This window comes from Macrobrachium nipponense, chromosome 31 (genome assembly GCF_015104395.2).
Source record: "Macrobrachium nipponense isolate FS-2020 chromosome 31, ASM1510439v2, whole genome shotgun sequence".
Lineage (NCBI taxonomy): Eukaryota > Metazoa > Arthropoda > Malacostraca > Decapoda > Palaemonidae > Macrobrachium > Macrobrachium nipponense.
Window position 1 is genome coordinate 49,248,089 of NC_061093.1, and position 20,369 is coordinate 49,268,457.

General features: G+C 34.7%; 1 protein-coding gene across 8 annotated transcripts in view; it reads right to left on the reverse strand.

Annotated features, from left to right (window-relative positions):
* LOC135206953 (histone-lysine N-methyltransferase 2C-like) overlaps window positions 1-20,369 on the reverse strand; it is a 307,132-nt gene that overhangs the window by 83,785 nt on the left and 202,978 nt on the right. For 6 of the 8 annotated variants that reach the window (XM_064238492.1, XM_064238498.1, XM_064238497.1 and 3 more), the window contains one exon: window positions 2,830-3,237. The exons of the other annotated variants lie outside the window; for them this stretch is intronic. In XM_064238492.1, the coding sequence (XP_064094562.1) occupies window positions 2,830-3,237 (408 nt within the window). The remainder of the gene's footprint in view (window positions 1-2,829; window positions 3,238-20,369) is intronic. 8 annotated transcript variants of the gene reach the window in all.

Consider the following 20,369-nt stretch of genomic DNA (forward strand, 5'->3'; position numbering starts at 1 on the left):
TATATACATTATATATATATATATATATATAATATATATATATATATATATATATATATAAAAACTGGTAAAAATGTTGTTACAACAGAACTCCATCTAATAAAAGGAGCCCATAAAAATAGGTATTGAATGAGAAAAGTTACAGAAAAGGCAGTAGTTATACCAAGAGATCCATCCACAGGTAACTGTTTTAAGTCACCCCCACTGATGATTCCTCTTTAATATTCTTAAGCGTGGTTGAAGGAAGATTTTATCTAAGATATCTGAATCCCAGGAACCCCTTGAGATTTTCATTACCTGTCTTTGTTTAATCAAAGCTGACTCTATCATCTGGCTTTTGTGCCAACATTTGCTGCTATAAATTATACATGAAAAATTCCAGTTTATTATTTGGTTAAGGTAATTTATATGGATGAAAATAACTGAGCTCTGTAAAAAAAAAAAAAAAAAAAAGATGTAAGATTGGTCACAGTCCAAGCATGGGATCTCGTATACTCCTGTGTCTTTGGGGATTGTCTTTGGTTGGAAGTTAATCAGGGATTTGGCTAGGGGTGTGGGATTTTTATTTTACTGCTGTTGGGTGTCTCTCTGGTCTTGCCTTGAGGGGGTTGGTAGAAAATTGTTTGTTTTATGAATCACTTTCTCAATTATAAGGTCAGGATACCGTAAAGACAAAAGCTTCTTACGAATTAGTTCAAATTCCAGAGAGAGACACCCAACAACAATAAAACGAAAATCCCACACCTGGACAAGATTAAGACAGTGACCCGGACCCACGGAAAATCTAACCCTTTTGCCTTTTCTTACCCACATACCCTAGCCAAATCCATGATTAACTTCCAACAAAAGACAATCCCCAAAGACACAGGAGTATACATGATCCCATGCCTTGACTGTGACCAATCTTATATTGGTTTTAAAGGAAAATAATTTCCCCAGAGATTAATACAACATAAAGTCAGTTAGGTATGGACAATACAGCTCAGCTATTTTTAACCATATAAATAACCTTCACCAAATAATAAACTGGAATTTGTCACATATAACTTATAGCAGCAAATACTGGTGCAAAAGCCAGATGATAGAGTTAGCCTTGATTAACCAAAGACAGATAATGAACTCTCAAAGGGTGCCTGGGATTGGGATATCATAGATTAAATCTTCTTTCAACCAACGCTTAAGATTAAAGAGAAATTATCAGAGGGGATGACTTAAAACGGTTACCTGTGGATGGATCTCTTGGTACAAATACTGCCTTTTCTTAACTTCTCTCATTTATACTATTACAGGAGGGGGGGGGGGGGGGGGAGGGGGGAGAGAGAGAGAAGAGAGAGAGAGAGAGAGAGAGAGAGAGGAGAGAGAGAGAGAGAGAGAGAGCAGTCTCTAAAATATAGTACTTACTTTCTATATTTGGCATTTTTATGGACTCCTTTTATTGGACATATATATATATATATATATATATATATATATATATATATATATATATATATATATATATATATATATATACACACACACACACACGCAGTCCCCGGTTAATGGCAATCCAGTTTTCCTGTCTACCGCATAACAGTCCAAGTTTCCATTATTGGCGACATAAGGTAAGAGTTATGGCACCAATAACTGAAACTTGGCTCCATAAACGCCATAAATCATCGAGTTTTGGTTAATGGCGGTTTTCGCTTATCAGCACCCTGCTGAGAACAGAACCAACGCCAATAACCAAGGACTGCCTGTATATGTATATTACTATACACACACACACACACTACACACACACATATATATACTATATATATATATATATATATATATATATATATATTATAGATATATATATATATATATATTACACACACTCACAAGCAGTCACTGGTTATCAGTGACTGATTTTAAGGCGCTATCTAGCACCAAAAATCAGCAATTTTTGGCACAACAACGCACCGATTTCTGGTTATCAGCACCGATAATAGAGTTACAGCACCAACACATACCTAACAGAGATGCCATTGATCGGTTATCGGTGCCATGAATCGCCAATTTTCGGTTATCGCCAATTTTCACTTATCAAGCGGTTGGAACTGCCTGTATGTGTGTGTATCTTATCTCTCTCTCTCCTCTCTCTCTCTCTCTTCTCTCTCTCGTTCATCTCTCCCACGCTCCCTCTCCTCATTCTCTTCTCTATATATCCTCTCTTCTCTCTTCTTTCTCTATATATATATATAGGAATATATATAATAATATATATATATATTTTTATATATATATATATATATATATATATATATATATATATACACACACACACACACACACATCATACATACATACATACATATATATATATATATATATAATATATATATATATATATATATATATATATATATATATATATATATTATATATATATATATATACACACACACACACACACACACACTAACACACGCGCACGTGCACATACATTATATACATAATATTGTATATAAACACACACAGATACACCTAAATCTAGTGCACTTCTATGGGACATAATTTGTACACCTGTACACCAAAACACTTATTTACTGTATAAACTAATACCATAACAAATAAAAATAATTGTACATGGGTAGTGGGCAGGGGACAAGACAATGAACAATGAGGACACTAACTGTGCAGCTAATAAAAGCTGGATGACCAGGACTGCTTGAAAAATCAACTAGGAAACAAAAAGCAGCGGGAATAACAGGGAACGCACACATATTGACAACAATTAAGAGGATGATGAGGCTTGTGCAACATTTTGCAGCAGCGGCAGCAGCAGGGTGCTGTTAGTCTCACCTGCAGTAGTAGTGGTCGCCTGGGTGGCTGTGGAGGCAGCATAGGGCCATGAGGGCCAGGAGGAGGAGGAGGACCATGTGGGCCATGAGGGTCTGGTGGGCCATGGGGACCATGGGGACCATGTGGGCCATGGGGGCCAAGAGGACCTGGAGGGCCCATTGTTGGTGGCCTTGGGGACAGGTGAGGGGGATGGACTCCCGGAGGAGGAGGAGGAGGAGGAGCATGAGACATGTGAGGTGGGAGACGAGGCCCACCCATACCCATAGTGGGCCCTGATCCCATCATGGTAACATGGTGTGGGCCTGGTCTCATCATGGGGAGAGCTGGAGGGGGTCCTCCGACCCCCACAGGTGACCCCACAGGAACCGGTATGGATCCCCTCACCATCATACCCTCACTCACCATCACCTGAGAGGTAACCCACCACCATTACCAACCACCTTCACCACCACCACTCTCAACTGCCAGACTCACACAGTAAACAAACTTCTACATAATAAAACACGCAAACTAAACTAATCTTTAAAAGTGGCACATAGAGAAAAAATCTGCACTTAGATCTTTGTTATGCACATTTAGAAAGTTGCAAAAAACCTGTATGAAGTTAATTTCTGTGTGGCTGAAAGTAGAATACTCAAAACTACTGCAGTCATGGCATATTCTTGTTAATGAGAATAACTACACAATCATGCCTTAGTATCTTCTAATACTGTTAATCTTTATAGACTGACTGAATGCATTATCACAAAGCATGTTCCAGAGTAATAAAAAAGTTACTTAATTTCTCAGAGTAAAGGATCTTAAAACATTATAGCATAGCATTCCTACAACTTAAGAACAGAGGGCTCAAAAACCTGAGAAAAAGATATAAAGCATAAAATAATACATAAAGAGGGGAAAATCTTCAGGAATTTATTTGTATTGTTACTTAGCAAAGATTCTCATAGTCAATGTCATTTTTGGGTTTCATATCTAGAAGCATCATGGAACGACATTAAAGTAAAACGATAGATCTTTCTAGTCCTGTCACCCTTCCCAATTTACACTCAAATTTTTCCTAAATATTAAGTGTTTGATTAAGAACACCCTAAAAACTCCTGCAAAATGCAAGGATTCATGGGCCCTTAATCATGAAAGAATAAGATTGATAATCTGTTTATCTGAAGTTTTGTATGTCAACCCTAGTTTTATCTAACTTTTGAATCTAGGCTATATTTCATGTGTGAACTATGACTTATCAAACTTGCACAAATATCTGAAGAAATACTTCATCTCTCAATCCATGAAAATCCTAAGTACATAGTGGATTTTACTAACAATCCTTCTACCTTTTATTTTGCAGTGCTCTTGATACACAGGGCCTCATATTTAAAGAAGTATTTTTGGCAGTATTATGTGCAATTCAGTTACACAAGCTTACAAAGTTAACACGGTGCCTAAGAACATTGACAGACATGGTGATGGGAATGCTAACATTTTAGGTTAAGGCATAATGACTTACTTTACTTTCATAAAATTTAATGAAATGCAACTTAGCTGTGGCAAAAAATGCAGTTATGTCAACCTCAACACATTCATTTAAGACACTAAGTGCAATTGCCTTATGTTACTGCTTCCATGGATATACTGTACTCAAATCGTCAACCAGTTTGTGCTTTGTTAAGATGCATTTTTCAAAATTTTGAATCCTCAAATAACCACTCTTACTAACCTAAAGGAAAATCACTTATACAAGTCAAGAATGGAAAGACTCAAATCTACCCTGCATCAAGATAAAGTACCATGAGAAGTTAGTTCAAAATATAATCATTACTAAAGTAAACCAATGTGATTAAATTTTAAAATTTACAAACACACACACACACACATAAACACACACACACACACAAACTGGGTAGGCACATGTAAAATGATACATACAATAAAATATACCAAGATTTTCAATATTTTACCAAATTCACTTTAATTGATCAACCCTGATACCTAATGTGTCAACAGATTTGTCTGCATTCCTTATCAGTAATCAACTATTTTAGCCACTCATCACAGAAATAAGAAAATACTGCTTAAAGGAGTTGAGTACTACATTACATACACACAAGAAATTGAGAGAGAGAGAGAGAGAGAGAGATAGAGAGAGAGGACGAGAAGAGACAGAGATGATGACAAGGACGAGAGAGAGAGATGAGAGAGACTAGCACGAGACCGAGATGACGAGGAGACAGTTGGATTCTGAGGAACGGAGGAGACTGCGACGACGAATGAGAGAGAGAGAGAGAGAGGAGCCTTATAACTTGCTGATAAAAACAGAAAATTAAAGTTAGATCAATCTTAATAGGTCACTTTTAAGAATATAAATTTTAAAATAATTAATTTTAAATCTTCCTAAATGATTAAGAGTTTAAAATATATAGTTTATATAAATCTGAACCAGACTATAGTGAAGACAAAATACTTTACAATCATACCCTATTGTTGATATGTATATGAGTATAAGTTTACTTCATTCAAAAATTCATTCTTCAGCATATACTTTACTTGCAATCTGTATATACACTTTAGAGAGTTCAAGAATAACTACATAATATCCCCAAATTATATTATACTTCACCCGACTTCTATAACAAAACAAGACCAGTCAACTTAATTACAATTCAAGGTCTAGGCAGACAATTTGTAGTATTTTACTGGTCCTTTTTCATGATTATGTACGGGTTTGGGTTAAATTAGCTGGAAGACTTGATCTTCAGTGTCAAAACACAAACACAAAATTTGAGCTACTATTTAACTGATCAATTGAAACTTTTACTGGGCATCAAACACATTAGTGCTGAATCAAACAACAAGACTGAAAAGTTAGAACTTCCAAGATAGGTCACAACATTTTTGGCACTCAACAACATACTAAAAAAATAATAATTAATAAATAAATAAAAATCTATATGAGCATAAGTAGATATGATTACTTCCTCTTGAGCCAATAATACTTTATTCATAGCAAAGAAATATACTATGCTCTTATACAAAATCAACACACTGTGTACCTGATCACCACTGACTTGATGTGGAATGCCACATTGCTAAAATAAAAAATCTTAATGTGTAGGAAATGAATGGCAAAATAAAACACTTCAAACTCGCTGAATTACTGCTGTTACAGACCACCAAAAACATTTTTTGTGTTGAAAATATTTCTGAAAAGAAAATTCACCTTTGTAACCTACTACTTATCATTAGCCCTTCTATTCACACAAAATCATCCCAAATATTTCAGCCACTCTCAAAAAGAAATAAACAGCTGTCGGCCTGCAGTACTGTAGATGTGTATATGGACCCGCAGTATAAAAAGAGCTTCATGTCTCAATATTTGTACCAACTAATCTCAGCTGAAAGAAATGGTAGGAATAGCAGGCAGGAACTCACCTGACAAGTAATGAAATTGTATAAAAAATTAATTTCAGGAATAATATTTTTCAACCTAAACCCAATGCTTAAAGGATCCAGGTGCTAAAACCCTGTGATTAAAATTAAGGCCACATTTCCCTAAAAAATGTACCGCAATTGTGTATGTTGAGGATGAAACCTTAATAGGCATAAGTAAAATATGAGGTTTGCATTTCATCTAAAACACCTAACTGGAAATGCCAAGGGTTGGGAGGCCTGTACTGCCAAAGGATCCCCAAGGAGTGAAGAATGTAACACAGGCAGCACTTCCCCATTAAGTGTGAGGCATAGATGTTACAGACAAGCTTGATGAGCTAACTATTGCAATGTTACCCAATTACTGAAAATGCCAGTGTTATAGTGTTAACAGTGTTTAGCTTACCCAATAATTTTCATGGATTTGTGTATAACTGATTACTATCTAACTTTGGTTTTATAAATATAGAGCAAAAAACTGTCCTCTCTTGAACTCTTAAGAGCTGTACTAAAAAACTATGCAGCACCCCAGACCAGGCAAACTTTAAGGTTGGCCAATTTAAGAAAACCTATCAATGGAAAGAGGAAGATATGCAAATGCACATGGAACAAGAAAAAAAATTATAAAAAATTCTCCCTAACTTGCACGGGGAGCTGAAGTGACTATTTATAATCCTTTTAGGGTCTCTTTTACAGGACAGTCGTAAGTTTTACCAAGTTATACATGTTTTTTCTAATAATTAATTTGATTTTATTTTGTAAAATTATAATTACAGCTCACACAATATCATAACAGATAATAAAAACTAAAATCAATAACAAATTTTAAGCATATTTGTTGAAAAATATTTCTGTAAATTTACTGAGATTGAAGATGCAGTAACTTTTTTTATTATACATGTTTTCCTAATATTGCTTTGCAAAATTACAATTATAGCTGACATACTATCATAAAAGATAAAAACTAAAACCAACAGCAACCCCTGGGTATATTTATGAGCAAATGAATAAAAAGAAGTCATGGAAGAAAGAGAAGTAAAAGAAAGATCCATAGAAAACCATCTATCAAGGAACTTCCACTAATTCTACAGGACATTTTAGAACAAACTTCACCTTTTTGCTAACCTCTAAAATAGCCCATGTGTCTCTATGACGATGTTTGACATATAACCCTTAACAGAAAATACATTAAACAACAAAAAACACGATAAAATACTATGTTAATCCTGCTTGAAACACAAGGTTCAATCAAGATATGTGTAGTACTACAATCAAACTACTACCATTTCTTTCTTCTGAAGAGAGAGGCATTTGTGATGATTTTGTGTACAAGAAAAAATAATGTAATAGATTTGTGATGAAACAAATATGGAAATTTTCAATCTGACCCTACAAAACCTTCCATCAAAACAATATCTATACCTCATATCTAAGTCACCTGCATTTTTGTAGCAGTCAATTAGTGGATGAAATGCTGAAAACATCTGCATCAACAGAGAAAGGCATTTTTCACAAAAACAATTAACACTAAAAGAATATGGATATATACCTAAGATAATGTTTATAAATCAGTTAACACATCAAATTCAACAGTAACCTTCTCTACTGCATTTCTTTTTTTTTTTTTACTAATATCTGAGCATCTTTAGTTGCACAAGAAAAGGCTCCAGTATAGATAGCTAGAACCACTTTTAAATAATATAAAAAATAACAAAACCACCTAACACATGTTTCTCAGCAAGTTCAATTCACATCCTGCAGGGGTATATATCATATCTCCCACCAGTTTCCATCTAATGATTATTAACATAACCATTCATCGTATCAATGTAAAATAAGGATGTAGATATGTTTTCATCTACATGCCTTACTTATTAATCATAAGAAAAAGAGGCCAATCTTCAAACAATTAATCTGATATGCTGAAAAGATATATCTAGGCATTGTACTGAAAGTATTTAGAGATATTCTCTCTCTAAATTGCCATGAACACCTTACACAAGCTGACAAACCTTTTAAACAATTTCTAAACAGTACTTTTGAAGTGGGACCATAAATTCTTGCTTATGAGGATGAAAAGATTCTTAATAGTGATATATTAAGAAACTTGACCAAGAAATGGCATGTAAGCTTTCAAAAGTAAATTGAATATAGTGCTACACCATCTCACTTACAAAAAACTTTAGATATTTTCTGGCATTGGCATAATCTTCAAGGAAAAACTGCATCCATGCATCATCAAATGAGATTTTGCTTGGGGGGATGAAACTGTAATTTTTGAAGTTTAAGAACATCCAAAGAGTCTGCACTTATTAATTGAAGACATTCATTAAAATATCATAATTTGCAAAGGAAAACTTATGAACTGTGAATTCATCAAGTGGCAACAAACAATCCAGTCTGTAACTAGCCAGTAGCAAAACAAACTACATGGAATGCAATTTTACCCACCAATTCATTCTCTGACGACTGAAACACCCCCTCTGCACCAAACAAACAAATACCAAATGACTGACTAGATCCTTGCTTTTTTCAATTGTATCTTATTTAAGGTAGTGTTTTTACGTCAATAATCAAAACATGAATAAAAAAATACAAACATCTAAAGCAAAAGAATGAATAGATTGTTAATTTACATAGAAATAAGATATTTTATGCATCTCAAAAGCAGAAAAATATTACCGTTATACAACGAGGCAAACATTAACACTATATATTAATTTTCCAGGCAAATGAGCCCACTACTACTTGAACCAAGAATGCAGCCAACACTGAGAAGCAGCAGAACATTCTTAGTTAAATGGTGCCAATGACCTTCAGCTAAAAGTACATGTGCATGTGAATGTATAATGCTGCATATTTATCATGTTTCTGAAGAATTCTGTGTATGTATACTATACAAACATATCACATAAACATGTGAAAACCCATATGTATATCTATATGGATATAGAATAAATATTCATATATTCCACTAGTATATTTGTGTATTTTTAGGTATACTGAAAAACCTGGGTCTCACTTTCAATGGACTCATTATAAAATCATGAACCATTCCCCCTACAACATAATTACAAATGACTATATTTTTTCCCATTATTCTCCCTCTTCAATAACTAGTACCAAAAAAAAAAATTTAAACCATCTGTCTACAAAAGGATCTACTATTTGTTTATGAATTCACAAACTTCTTTTATCTTCCTTTCCCTTCATTGCTTGTCAGACGTCACAACTCTCTCCAAATGCACTTTATCACATAAAACAAATTTAATCAAATGTTTCTTTAACCATTCAAAATAAATCTATATTTGACAGCAATGTGAAATAAATAGCAGAAAAATATAAAGTAGAAGTGACAATTAACAGGTTTTACTATATTACCTATTTCATGAGGTTACATGATGGAAAGTAAGGTAAGTATTTAGTTCTGACAATAGATATAAGCAGTTATATTCAAGTTTCCAAATTAACAAACTTGCCCTCTTAGTTGAAATAAATTTCAACATGCTGCTAGTCAAACAAATCCCTCCTGTCCTGTCCGGAAGAAAACTTGTACACATTTTCCTCTTTTGGTTGATATTTCTAAGATACAGTGGACAGGTTCATTAGACACTAATTAATAATTCTATCAAATCCACTCTGTCCTTCTCGTAAAGATGTTTCTGATCCAGACAGAACAACAAAGAGAAAAAAATCAATGATAGGAAGTAACATTACATTTTGTTCATTCACAATTAGTCTGTCTTTGCCAGACTTATACCAATTGTTTTTTGTTTGTATGGTGTTTTTCATGCATGGAACCAGTGGTTATTCAGCAACGGGACCAACGGCTTTACGTGACTTCCGAACCACGTCGAGAGTGAACTTCTACCACCAGAAATACACATCTCTCACTCCTCAATGGAATGGCCGAGAATCCTTATACCAATTGTGCCATAACTATCATTTTCATGATAAGGGAGTTGAACAATCCTTACATATAACCCTTCTTTTGCTTTTCAACATCATCAACCACAGAAAACAATGCAATAGTCAAGTATAAGTAAGGAACTGAGGAGTTGCCTCTTAACCCTCTTAAGCCGAATGGACGTATTAAACGTCGAGTCAAAATGTCTCCTGTATGGCAAATGGACGTATCATACGTTGACTCAAAAAAGTTTTTTTAAAAGTTCGCGGAAAAATACTTATAGGCCTACCAGCCGAAAACTTTTGAATCACGCGCCTTGGGGGATGCTGGGAGTTCACGGATCAAGGCGTTGTTTTGTTTACAATTGTTACGCAGGCGCGCAAGCACGAATTTCTTTCTTATCGCACTAAAAAGTATCAGTGACAATCTCAAAAATTATTTTGTCACTTTGACATAATTTTTGCACCATTTTAAATTATCCTTTACATGAAGTATTATATATGAAAATGTGTGCAATTTCATGTAAAATACAACAAAAAAATACTCATGATTGTAGCTTTTATCAGTTTTGAAATATTTTCATATAAATAACGATAAGTGCAAAAATTTCAACCTTCGGTCAACTTTGACTCTACCGAAATGGTCGAGAAACGAAATTGTAAGCTAAAACTCTTATATTATGGTAATATTCAATCATTTGCCTTCATTTTGCAACAAATTGGACGTCTCTAGCACAATATTTTGATTTATGGTGAATTTATGAAAAAACTTTTTCCTTACGTCCACGCGGTTACTCTTCCGATAAATTTTTTCGTGCGATTGTTTGCACCATTTTAAATTTGCCGTTACATAAAGTTTTATACGTATATGGAAATGTGCGCAATTTCATGCACAATACAACTAAAAACAACCCATGATTGTAGCTTTTATCAGTTTTGAAATATTTTCATATAAATAACGTTAAGTGCAAAAATTTCAACTTTCGGTCAACTTTGACTCTACCGAAATGGTCGAAAAACGCAATTGTAAGCTAAAACTCTTATATTCTAGTAATATTCAATCATTTACTTTCATTTTGCAACAACTTGGAAGTCTCTAGCACAATATTTCAATTTATGGTGAATTTATGAAAAAAAAAAAAAAAAAAAAAAAAAAAAAATTCCTTACGTCCGCGCGGTAACTTCCGAAAAAAATCATAATTTTTTTTTGTGCGATTGTCGAAATGTTTGCACCATTTAAAATTAGCTGTTACATAAAGTTTTATATATGAAAATGTGTGCAATTTCATGTAGAATACAAATAAAAATGATTGAAGGTTGTAGCTTTTCTCTTTTATCGAAATATTTGCATATAAATCACGATAAATAGAAAAAAAACCACGTTCGGTCAAATTTGACTCTACCGAAATAGTTGAAAACCGCAATTGTAAGCTAAAACTCTTGCGACCTAGTAATATCCAGTCATTTATCTTCATTTTGAAACAAATTTGAACTCTCTAGAACAATATTGTGATTTATGGTGAATTTTTGAAAAATATATTTAACTTCCCTCCGCGCGCCGATTCGCGGCCGCAAGTCTCCGAAACGCGTACATCGCATTATCCTAATATTTGCTCCTTTTCATATTAGCCGTTTTATAGAGTTTCATATATCAAAATGTGCGCAAATTCATGAAGAATACAATAAAAAATAATTGAAGGTTGTAGCTTTTCACATCTCTGAAATATGTGCATATAAAAAATATATATATAAAAATTTCGACATTTGGTCAAGTTTAACTCGTCCGAAATGGTCGAAATCTGCAATTCTAATCTAAAACTCTTACAGTATTGTAATATTCAATCATTTGTCTTCATTTTGAAACAAATTGGAAGTCTCTAGAACAATATTTAAATTTACGGTGAATTTTTGAAAATAAAATTTTTTTACGTCCGCGCGTTACGAATTCGTACATCATTTTGTGATAATATTTTTCGGGTGTTGCTTTTATTGTTTTACAATGTATTATATATCAAAATGATTGCAATTTAGTGTACAATACAACGAAAAAAAAGTAACTCGTTAGCTTTGACCGTTTTTTGCACAGCGTGATTTGAATGCAATTATGTATGAATTTTTTTTTTTCGCTACCATATATTGCATTATTTACATATGATAATGATATTATTTTTCATTTCTGATGGTTGCATACTAAACTTCAGGCAATGACAAAAAAATGAGCCAAAAATGAACTCTTAATCTTCAAAACTAAGCGCACTGTGATTTTTTTGAAAAAATTATTTTTTCTGCTTCCGCGCTCACTCCAAACCGGCCCCGGCATACGGGAGAGGTTTTGATTTTTAGGGCTTCGGCGTAAGAGGGTTAATAAGGTCACATTACACTCCACTCTACATTCAGACACAGAAACTGCAGCCTTTGTGGATGAACCAGTTCAGGAAGTGCAACAGTATCTTTAGAAGTAATGTCATAGCACATATTACCTCAGTCATGCTGCCCAACAGGAAAAAAATAGGGACAGACAACATCTCAGTAACTGCTAATAACAACCTTATTGTAGACATCATTTTGAGCCATATTTAATGAGAAGCCCTTAAATAAGAGCAACTGCAAGATCTGAAACTTGCCAAAATCATCAAGGCAACAGAAATTCCTGAAGCCCTTAGTCAAGATATTATCACAAACAAGTAGTGGTCTTTGAATGAGCTTTCCAATGTAAATTAGGCAATCCTGCAGTTACTCACAGTGCCACTGATTTTCAGAAAGGAAATTCCACATTAAATCTATGAACCTGAATGTACTTGAAACAGGAGAACAGGTAATAAGCAGATTAGTACACAGGAGTAGCAGTTCTACTGTAGCTGTCTTATTTGTCAAATGACAGGAATGGACATGAAAAGTAACAAGATTCCACTTAAATTCCAATGTTCAAAATTCCTTTCTTTAAGATAATTCTGGACCTTTTAAACCCCTACCAAAAATGAACAGAAGAAAGTTCAATCAACTCACTTCCCTCAAAGCTATTCCACTGCATACTGCTACAACAAAGAATACTGCCCATTCTGTGACTCACTTCACCTGTGAACTGCCTTATGTTGAGAGGAATGATTAGAGAATCAAGTATTAATGCGGTATATTAAATTCATTCCCAGTCTTGAGGAAGTCTTTATCATTTCCACACAACTTGAAATGCCAAATTTTAATTCAATTGGCATTTTTCATAGCCTACAAACCTGAGGTCTTAACAACAGGAAAATCTTCTAGTGCCAGCTGGAAACAGGTTAAAAACAATCAAAGATTGTAAATCAAGGAATCTGTGGCACCTGGCAGCCCATTCATCTACTAGGTGGAAGCTGGTCACCGACCAAGCTCAGGATCTCATGATGCATCAGTCTTTCTTTGACCACCTTGGAGAGTAGTCACATTGTGCTCTCCTTCCCAAGGCAGTTGCTTTGTTAGCCCTTATTTCTTTACTTTTTAGAGTATGTGTGTGTGTCCGTCCTTTTTTCATGGACTCCTCCAAGAGTTTCAAGCCCCATCAACATTTATGTCCAGGAATTCAAGGATTTCCATGTTTCAGGTGTTTGGCTGCTTCAGTTACAGATCCCTATTTGACTTGCAGTAGGTGCTGTGCGAATTTTTTTACTATCTCTAATCCATGCCCGGTATTGGCGAGTTTTCTATAAGAAAAGGAATCAACGTAAAATGTCAACTTGTACATCTGGGGAAGGTTTTTTGCCTCCCCAAGCATCTCCTTTCAGTTGTTGTCCTCCTGCATCTTTTGTTCCTGTGTCCCCGTCCTTTTCTTCCAATGATTCATCTTTGGAAGTATCGGATGGTGCAAGAGATAGTTTTAAGTTTAATGAGGCCCCTTCTCTTGTGGGAGATGATCACACTCCCTCAGGAGAGGAGGCTCCCTCTCCAGCTTTCATTGTTTCAGATTTGGTGTCCAGCAAAATGGCGTCATCGTTCTCCTTTGTCAGAGCCAGAGGAAGAGGCAAGCAATGAGTTTCTGTCTTCTTTTTCTGAGGTTGTTGATCTCAAGACAATCTTTGATGACCCCTACTGACACAGAAACTTTGCTCTGCCCAAAGCGGAATTCTAGAACTTTGTTCGAGCTCCCCCTTTCGCAAAATGGTCAGTCAATTTTGAAGCATATCAATGACCCGATTTTGGATAGGGATTGCTCACTTCGATCGAGTAGGTCATCTAAGTTCCACTCACTTCGATCGAGTAGATCATCTAAGTTCCTTTCTCCTCCTCTCCTGTGGCATAGGAAATATTATTCCACCAACATTGTTCAGTTGATGCCATACCACCTTAATCATGTTGTGATCCGTCTCGAGCCTGGGCTAACTCCAGAACAAATAAGGCATGAGTGTCTGTCCCTTTCTTCCCAGGAGGCCTCCAATATGGAGTCTACCGTTTCCTCCGTCTCCCAGACTGTGTCATGTTTAGACTTATGGTCCACTGCAGTAGCCAAGATAGCATGCCGCTTCAAAAGTGGGTCTGTTAGCTCTACCTCCTTTATCACACTCCTACAGTCTTGTGCAGAGGCCATTCTTACCTAGGCCACCCCAGCGGTACTTTGTGGAGTAACCTCCTCTTAGCTAGAAGGGATGCAGCCTCATCGAAGGTAGCAAGTGCAGTAGATTCGGAGTTATTGTCAGCTCTTCGTATTGCAACCAGCATATTGCAAGATTCTCCCCATTCATTTAGCATTTCAAAAGAAAATACATTGAATGTTCCACCATGTTATGTATGTTGGATGAAGGAAGGAAATGTACAGTCAAATGTGCCCAACTAGTATATACAGTACTGAGAGTTTATACCTCACTGGCAAAAGGCCTGAGAGGTAGTCCAGGACAAAATACAGGTCAAATTAAAATTTATATCTGGTGTGATCAGATACACACGTTTACAAAAAAAGAATCAATTGGTACCAAAGAACTTCTTCCATACTGATGTGGCTCTTTACCAATAAAAAGTTTTACATTGCCTCAACATTCTGCCAGCTGCAGTGTTACTTCAGTGGTTAAAGGAATTTTTATGTAAAATTTTCACCACTTTCATGAACTTACTTTTCTTGTAACAATTTTTTATAGGCTTAAAAAAATTGACTGTTTTGGGCACTTCCCTATTTTCTCTAATACACTGGTACCTCATTTGTCAAACGTTTCACATGTTGAACAAATGCTAGTACTACTTCGAACTGACAGATTGTCTTGTTTATACTTTTATTCGACGGCCTACTACATCCTACAAGAAAAACTGTATTAACATCTTTTTTTAATTACAATATATAGTTGAATGATAACCATATTAGACAAAATAAAGCATTTTAATATAAAATTTAGCATATAAAGATGTACGTCACTGCGGTGACATCACACACAGCTGACTTGCGACTGAACGAGGGAGTGGTGATATTGTTGAGGAGAAAAGATAGTTGAAATATTTTCTGCATGTATGTAAAAGTAGTAACAATTCACATAAAAAAGGGAATTTAACAATAAACTTAACATAATGATAAAATATAAAAGCAATAGAAAGTCTTAATTGAGCCAGTGTTCGGTGCACTGAGTGAGATAGTACACTTTAACAATATTCAATAAAATAATAAATGAAAGAACAAAGCTTTTCCCAATAAAATTTAGCATAAACAATTAACAAAATTATTTGTCATTGCAGTGATGCACAGCTAACTTCAGATAAGAGGGAGGAAACATTATTTTGAGGAATAATGAATGAATACTTTTAAGTTATCAGGTGTTGTGATATTGTTAAAAACTTTACTATAATATGTACGTTAAGCAGTACCAATTCATATTAAAACAAAATGTTATTTCACAATAAGTTTACCAATGATAAAGCATGAAAACAATCAATTGCAATAGAGTATAATAATAATAATAAAAAAGGCTTGCTTGAGTCAGTGTGCTGAGTGAGATGATAGAAAGGAGAGGAGAGGGAAGAAGAGGGTCTGCATTCTACTGACTTACCAGCTGGGCTGGGATGATTATTCACTCATTTCTTTCACTTATACCATATTTGCCCAAATCACTTCTTTTTGTTAAGGTAAAATACCTATCTAGTGACAATTGCTTTTTATGATTTTTTCCACTGTAAAAGTAACTTGGCTCCATAATAAACAGATTGGCGCTGCGTTCAGCTTCTGCGAGCCTTGGACTGTTTGTTTAAACAACTTCCTTGTGATAAGTTATTTAATCTCTCTTTCCTATTCTTGCATTCATTACTTATTACTCATTTGTTTGCAAAATCCTCAGGTTTATTTTACATTCTGCCATTTGCCAACAGTAAGTCAGTGAGTTGATGTACTGTGGGATAATTAATCTTTGTTATCAACCTTTGCCTACTGCAACCATTTCGGTTTCCTCAATGGGTTCCCATCTCTCATCCCTCCATCCCCCAGCACCATTTTCACCACAGTTGCATGGTCAAGAGATGTCTTATCACGAAATCTTTTAGAATCTGCTTTAATACAACTTACTTTTCATTGTAATTTCAATGTTAGTCGGGGCCTTTTTCATTTAGACCCTTGTATCTGTAACATGTTTAAGAATGACCTCAAAGATATAATTACTGACTTAAATAAAAATCAGTTGCCTTAGAGTTTTTAAATTTTGTTGTAATGTATGTCTGTCATATTTTGTGAATATGGTTTTGTTTACCAAGTTCCGAATAGCTGTCACCTATAATCCTACAATTGTCTGGAAATTGTATCTGAGATGATTGTCTTAAACCTTTAATTGTACCCATTGTTTATGCTTGTTTGGGAAGGTTTCTTATCTTCCAGGTGTGTCGGACTCTAGGTACTAATCCCTTTATAATCCCTATCTGTCAGTTATACGAACCTTCTTGTATTGTCTTTTCTCGTACTTATGTCAGTATCTGCTCAGTAAAGGACTTTTAAAGTCAAAAGATCTTGCAGACGTTTATTTTTCCTTTGTGGCATTTATCTTTATTTATGGAAACAAAATTGTACTTTGTGTAACATAGTTTTATTACTTTACACTCTTAATTTAACTTCTGAACACAATAATAATAGAAAAAATGTGAAAAGGGGACTTTTTGGGTTGGCTGGAATGAATCATCCTGATTCCCTTTCTATGGCAATATTTGTTTCATACTTTGAACAAATTGCACTTTGAGCAGCCTTATGGAATGGATTAAGTTCAAAGTCTGAGTTACTACTGTATTATCATATATTTTGGTATTAAGATATGTAATTACCTTATTTTATTGTATATTTATTTTGTAGCTATTTTGTTTGCTTACTTAAGTGTACCAATAACTTCTATTGATACACATAATTGTGCCTAATTTTCATATGCATTGTTATCAACAGAGTGAAATTCAATGGTTCTCTACTACCTTTGCTAACTTTTATTTAACGAATGTTACACATACTCGTTAGGACAGGTAGCTGAGCCAGGACAAGTTTTGTATGTGCAATGAAGATGGAGATTATTCTTCTTACCCTTATCTTAATTCAATCTTATCTACCATTCACTGCACCTGTTTAGGTGTAGGATTCTAGGGTTATTGTCTTCTATGTCTCATGTTGAAAGTAGGTAATTGTTTCAGGACTCTAAAATATACAAATGCCTTGTTTTATGCAATATGTAGTACTGGTTTTTTCTAGTCCAGAGAACTCATAAAAACTATGACCTAACACAGCCTTAGATCCTGACTTGTACAGTCCTGAAGCACTTTACTGAATCATATAGGCATATGCAAGCACCATGGTGCCACTCATAAATTGTGATACAGGCATATATGATAAATGGGGTTGTAATGAATAATGCAATATTTTGCTAACATAGAAAGACCTTTTTTTCCTGCAAACCCATTTACCTTACAATAACAGCTCTCTTCCTTACCCACTACTCTTGCTGTCTCACTCAAATTCTACACAAAAAGAAAATACTGGTAAACCTGGGATTACAGATCATAAGGCAGACAAAAATTCTTGTGTTACAAAAATATAGTTTTTGACTATATTCAAATTGTCATTTTGAAATAATTTCAGTTACTCTTTATTGAGAAAATATACCTCAGTACATAGTTGGTCAGTGAGAAAGGTGCAGACTCTGACACAGACACTTTTTAATACAGCCACCATACAACTTACTTTCCTCACAATTCCATCATGTAACTTGGTGACTTGTTAATCTATTATGTTACTAACATTTTAACATTCAATTATTTAAAGGGTCATAAAAACATCAATATTTTTAAGTGTACCTCTCTTCTAATGCTAATCTCTTAGAACTACAGAAAAAAGGCAGAACATCTGTCAAGCCATGAAGGGAATTATAATTACCAGGTATCTGACAAAATAAAAATGCTCGCTATTTTTAGTACTAAAATATTCTATACATGTTCCTTAAATCTGTTCAATTCTACAAACCTATATCATGTATTCATAAATGTGTATGTGGTAAAAATATAAAATCCAAATTCATGATCAAGAAAATATATAGGTCTTGTAAACCACATCAACACTTAATCCATGTTTCGCTTTCTTAGTAACTTCTAGCCACTCTGTGGGAAAACTGTTTTCCATTGACTCCTACACACTATAAATGCCTTTTATATATTCTGGAAAAATTAGGACTTGTAAAAGAAATACTTATGTAAAGCATTCTGTGAAACATTTTTTCAGTACTAAATACTAAAAGTTTTGCTAATAAGGAATCCTTATTTTACAAAGAAACATGAAGGCATGATTTAACAATTGGCAACACAATTTCTGATGCAACATGGGTTGTCTAATGGGAATGTTGCAAGCAAAACATCCAAGCTAATGGCTACTTCTTTAAACCTAATACTAGGCTATGCATACACTGTAAACATTTTCTTGATATCAGAGAAATTTCAGCCTGAACTGCATCTGTAAGCATTCCCATTTCTGAGATCTTCATCTAAAACAATTTTGCCCATACCATTTCAACTAACTTGAATAAGCTCTCGTACCCATGATGCACACTGTTGACATGACATCAGTAGAAATGATGATACAGTGGACCCCTCATATTCATGTTCTCCGGATTCACTGACTCACGCATTCGCAGATTTCTCTTGGGAACATTTCCCCCAATTATTCGCAGAAAATTCGCCTATTCGCATTATTTTTCTATGAGAAATATCCAGAAATTCCTTTTTTTTTTTTTTTTTTTTTTTTTTATCAATTTCATCATATAATCCACTTTTTGTGATAAAACTATTGAAAAAACCATGTATAAAAATTTTTTAGGGGTTCCAACTATTCACGGGATTCTAACTATTCACCGGGGGGGGGGGGGGGGGGGGGGGGGGGGGGGGGGGTGGTACACGTCCCCCACAAATGCAGAGGGACCACTGTACCATCTATCACAAAAAGTATTTCACTATGTTGTCATCATTTGTCATTGGACTGACCTAGCACTGCCTGTCAATACATCTGGTGAAGTTGAAATCCTTAATCATTCTTTTAAAAATATTTCACTGCTATATTAATAGTATTCTATAAATAGCACTTCCAATACAGTTCCTTAAATAGCAATCCTAATAGTGTTCCATAGCTAGTAATTCTAATTCTATTCAATAAAAAAAACTCTAAACCTACATCCCAACACACAATAAAAACATAGTAGTACGTACTTTCTTTACATATAATATGTAATATGACCAAATTACCCTGACTTATTCTTACTCACGGCCACTACAGCAATTATAACAACAACAAAAATTACTGATACTGTCAAACTGAGAACAGTGCTGTGACCTTAGGCAACAATGGTGGGCTGTCCCACAAGAAGAGTCCCACTTAACTTACAGGCTATCAATAATTACCATTTCTGCCAGAAGGTCAATAAGCTAGGTAAACTAGTTCTTTCGTAAGGAAATAATGAAACCACAACAGGCTACCTTGAGAAAGAAATATATAAATGTATTCTCCAAACTACTTTAGTGCCAAATGAATAGTAATGTTCAACAATACTAAAATGCAAAGTGCTGTGACCTATAAATTCATTCAGTGCTGAAAGGGAAAATGAAAGCAAAAAGGTTTTAAGGTGTAACAAGAGGAAAGACTCACAGTTGCACTAAGAAAGAATTGTTTGGAAGAGGTGAAAAGTATGGAAGAAGAAAAAGAATATGAACAGAAGCACAGTAAAAGGAATGGAAGGGGTTGCAGCCTGTGACCGAAGGGA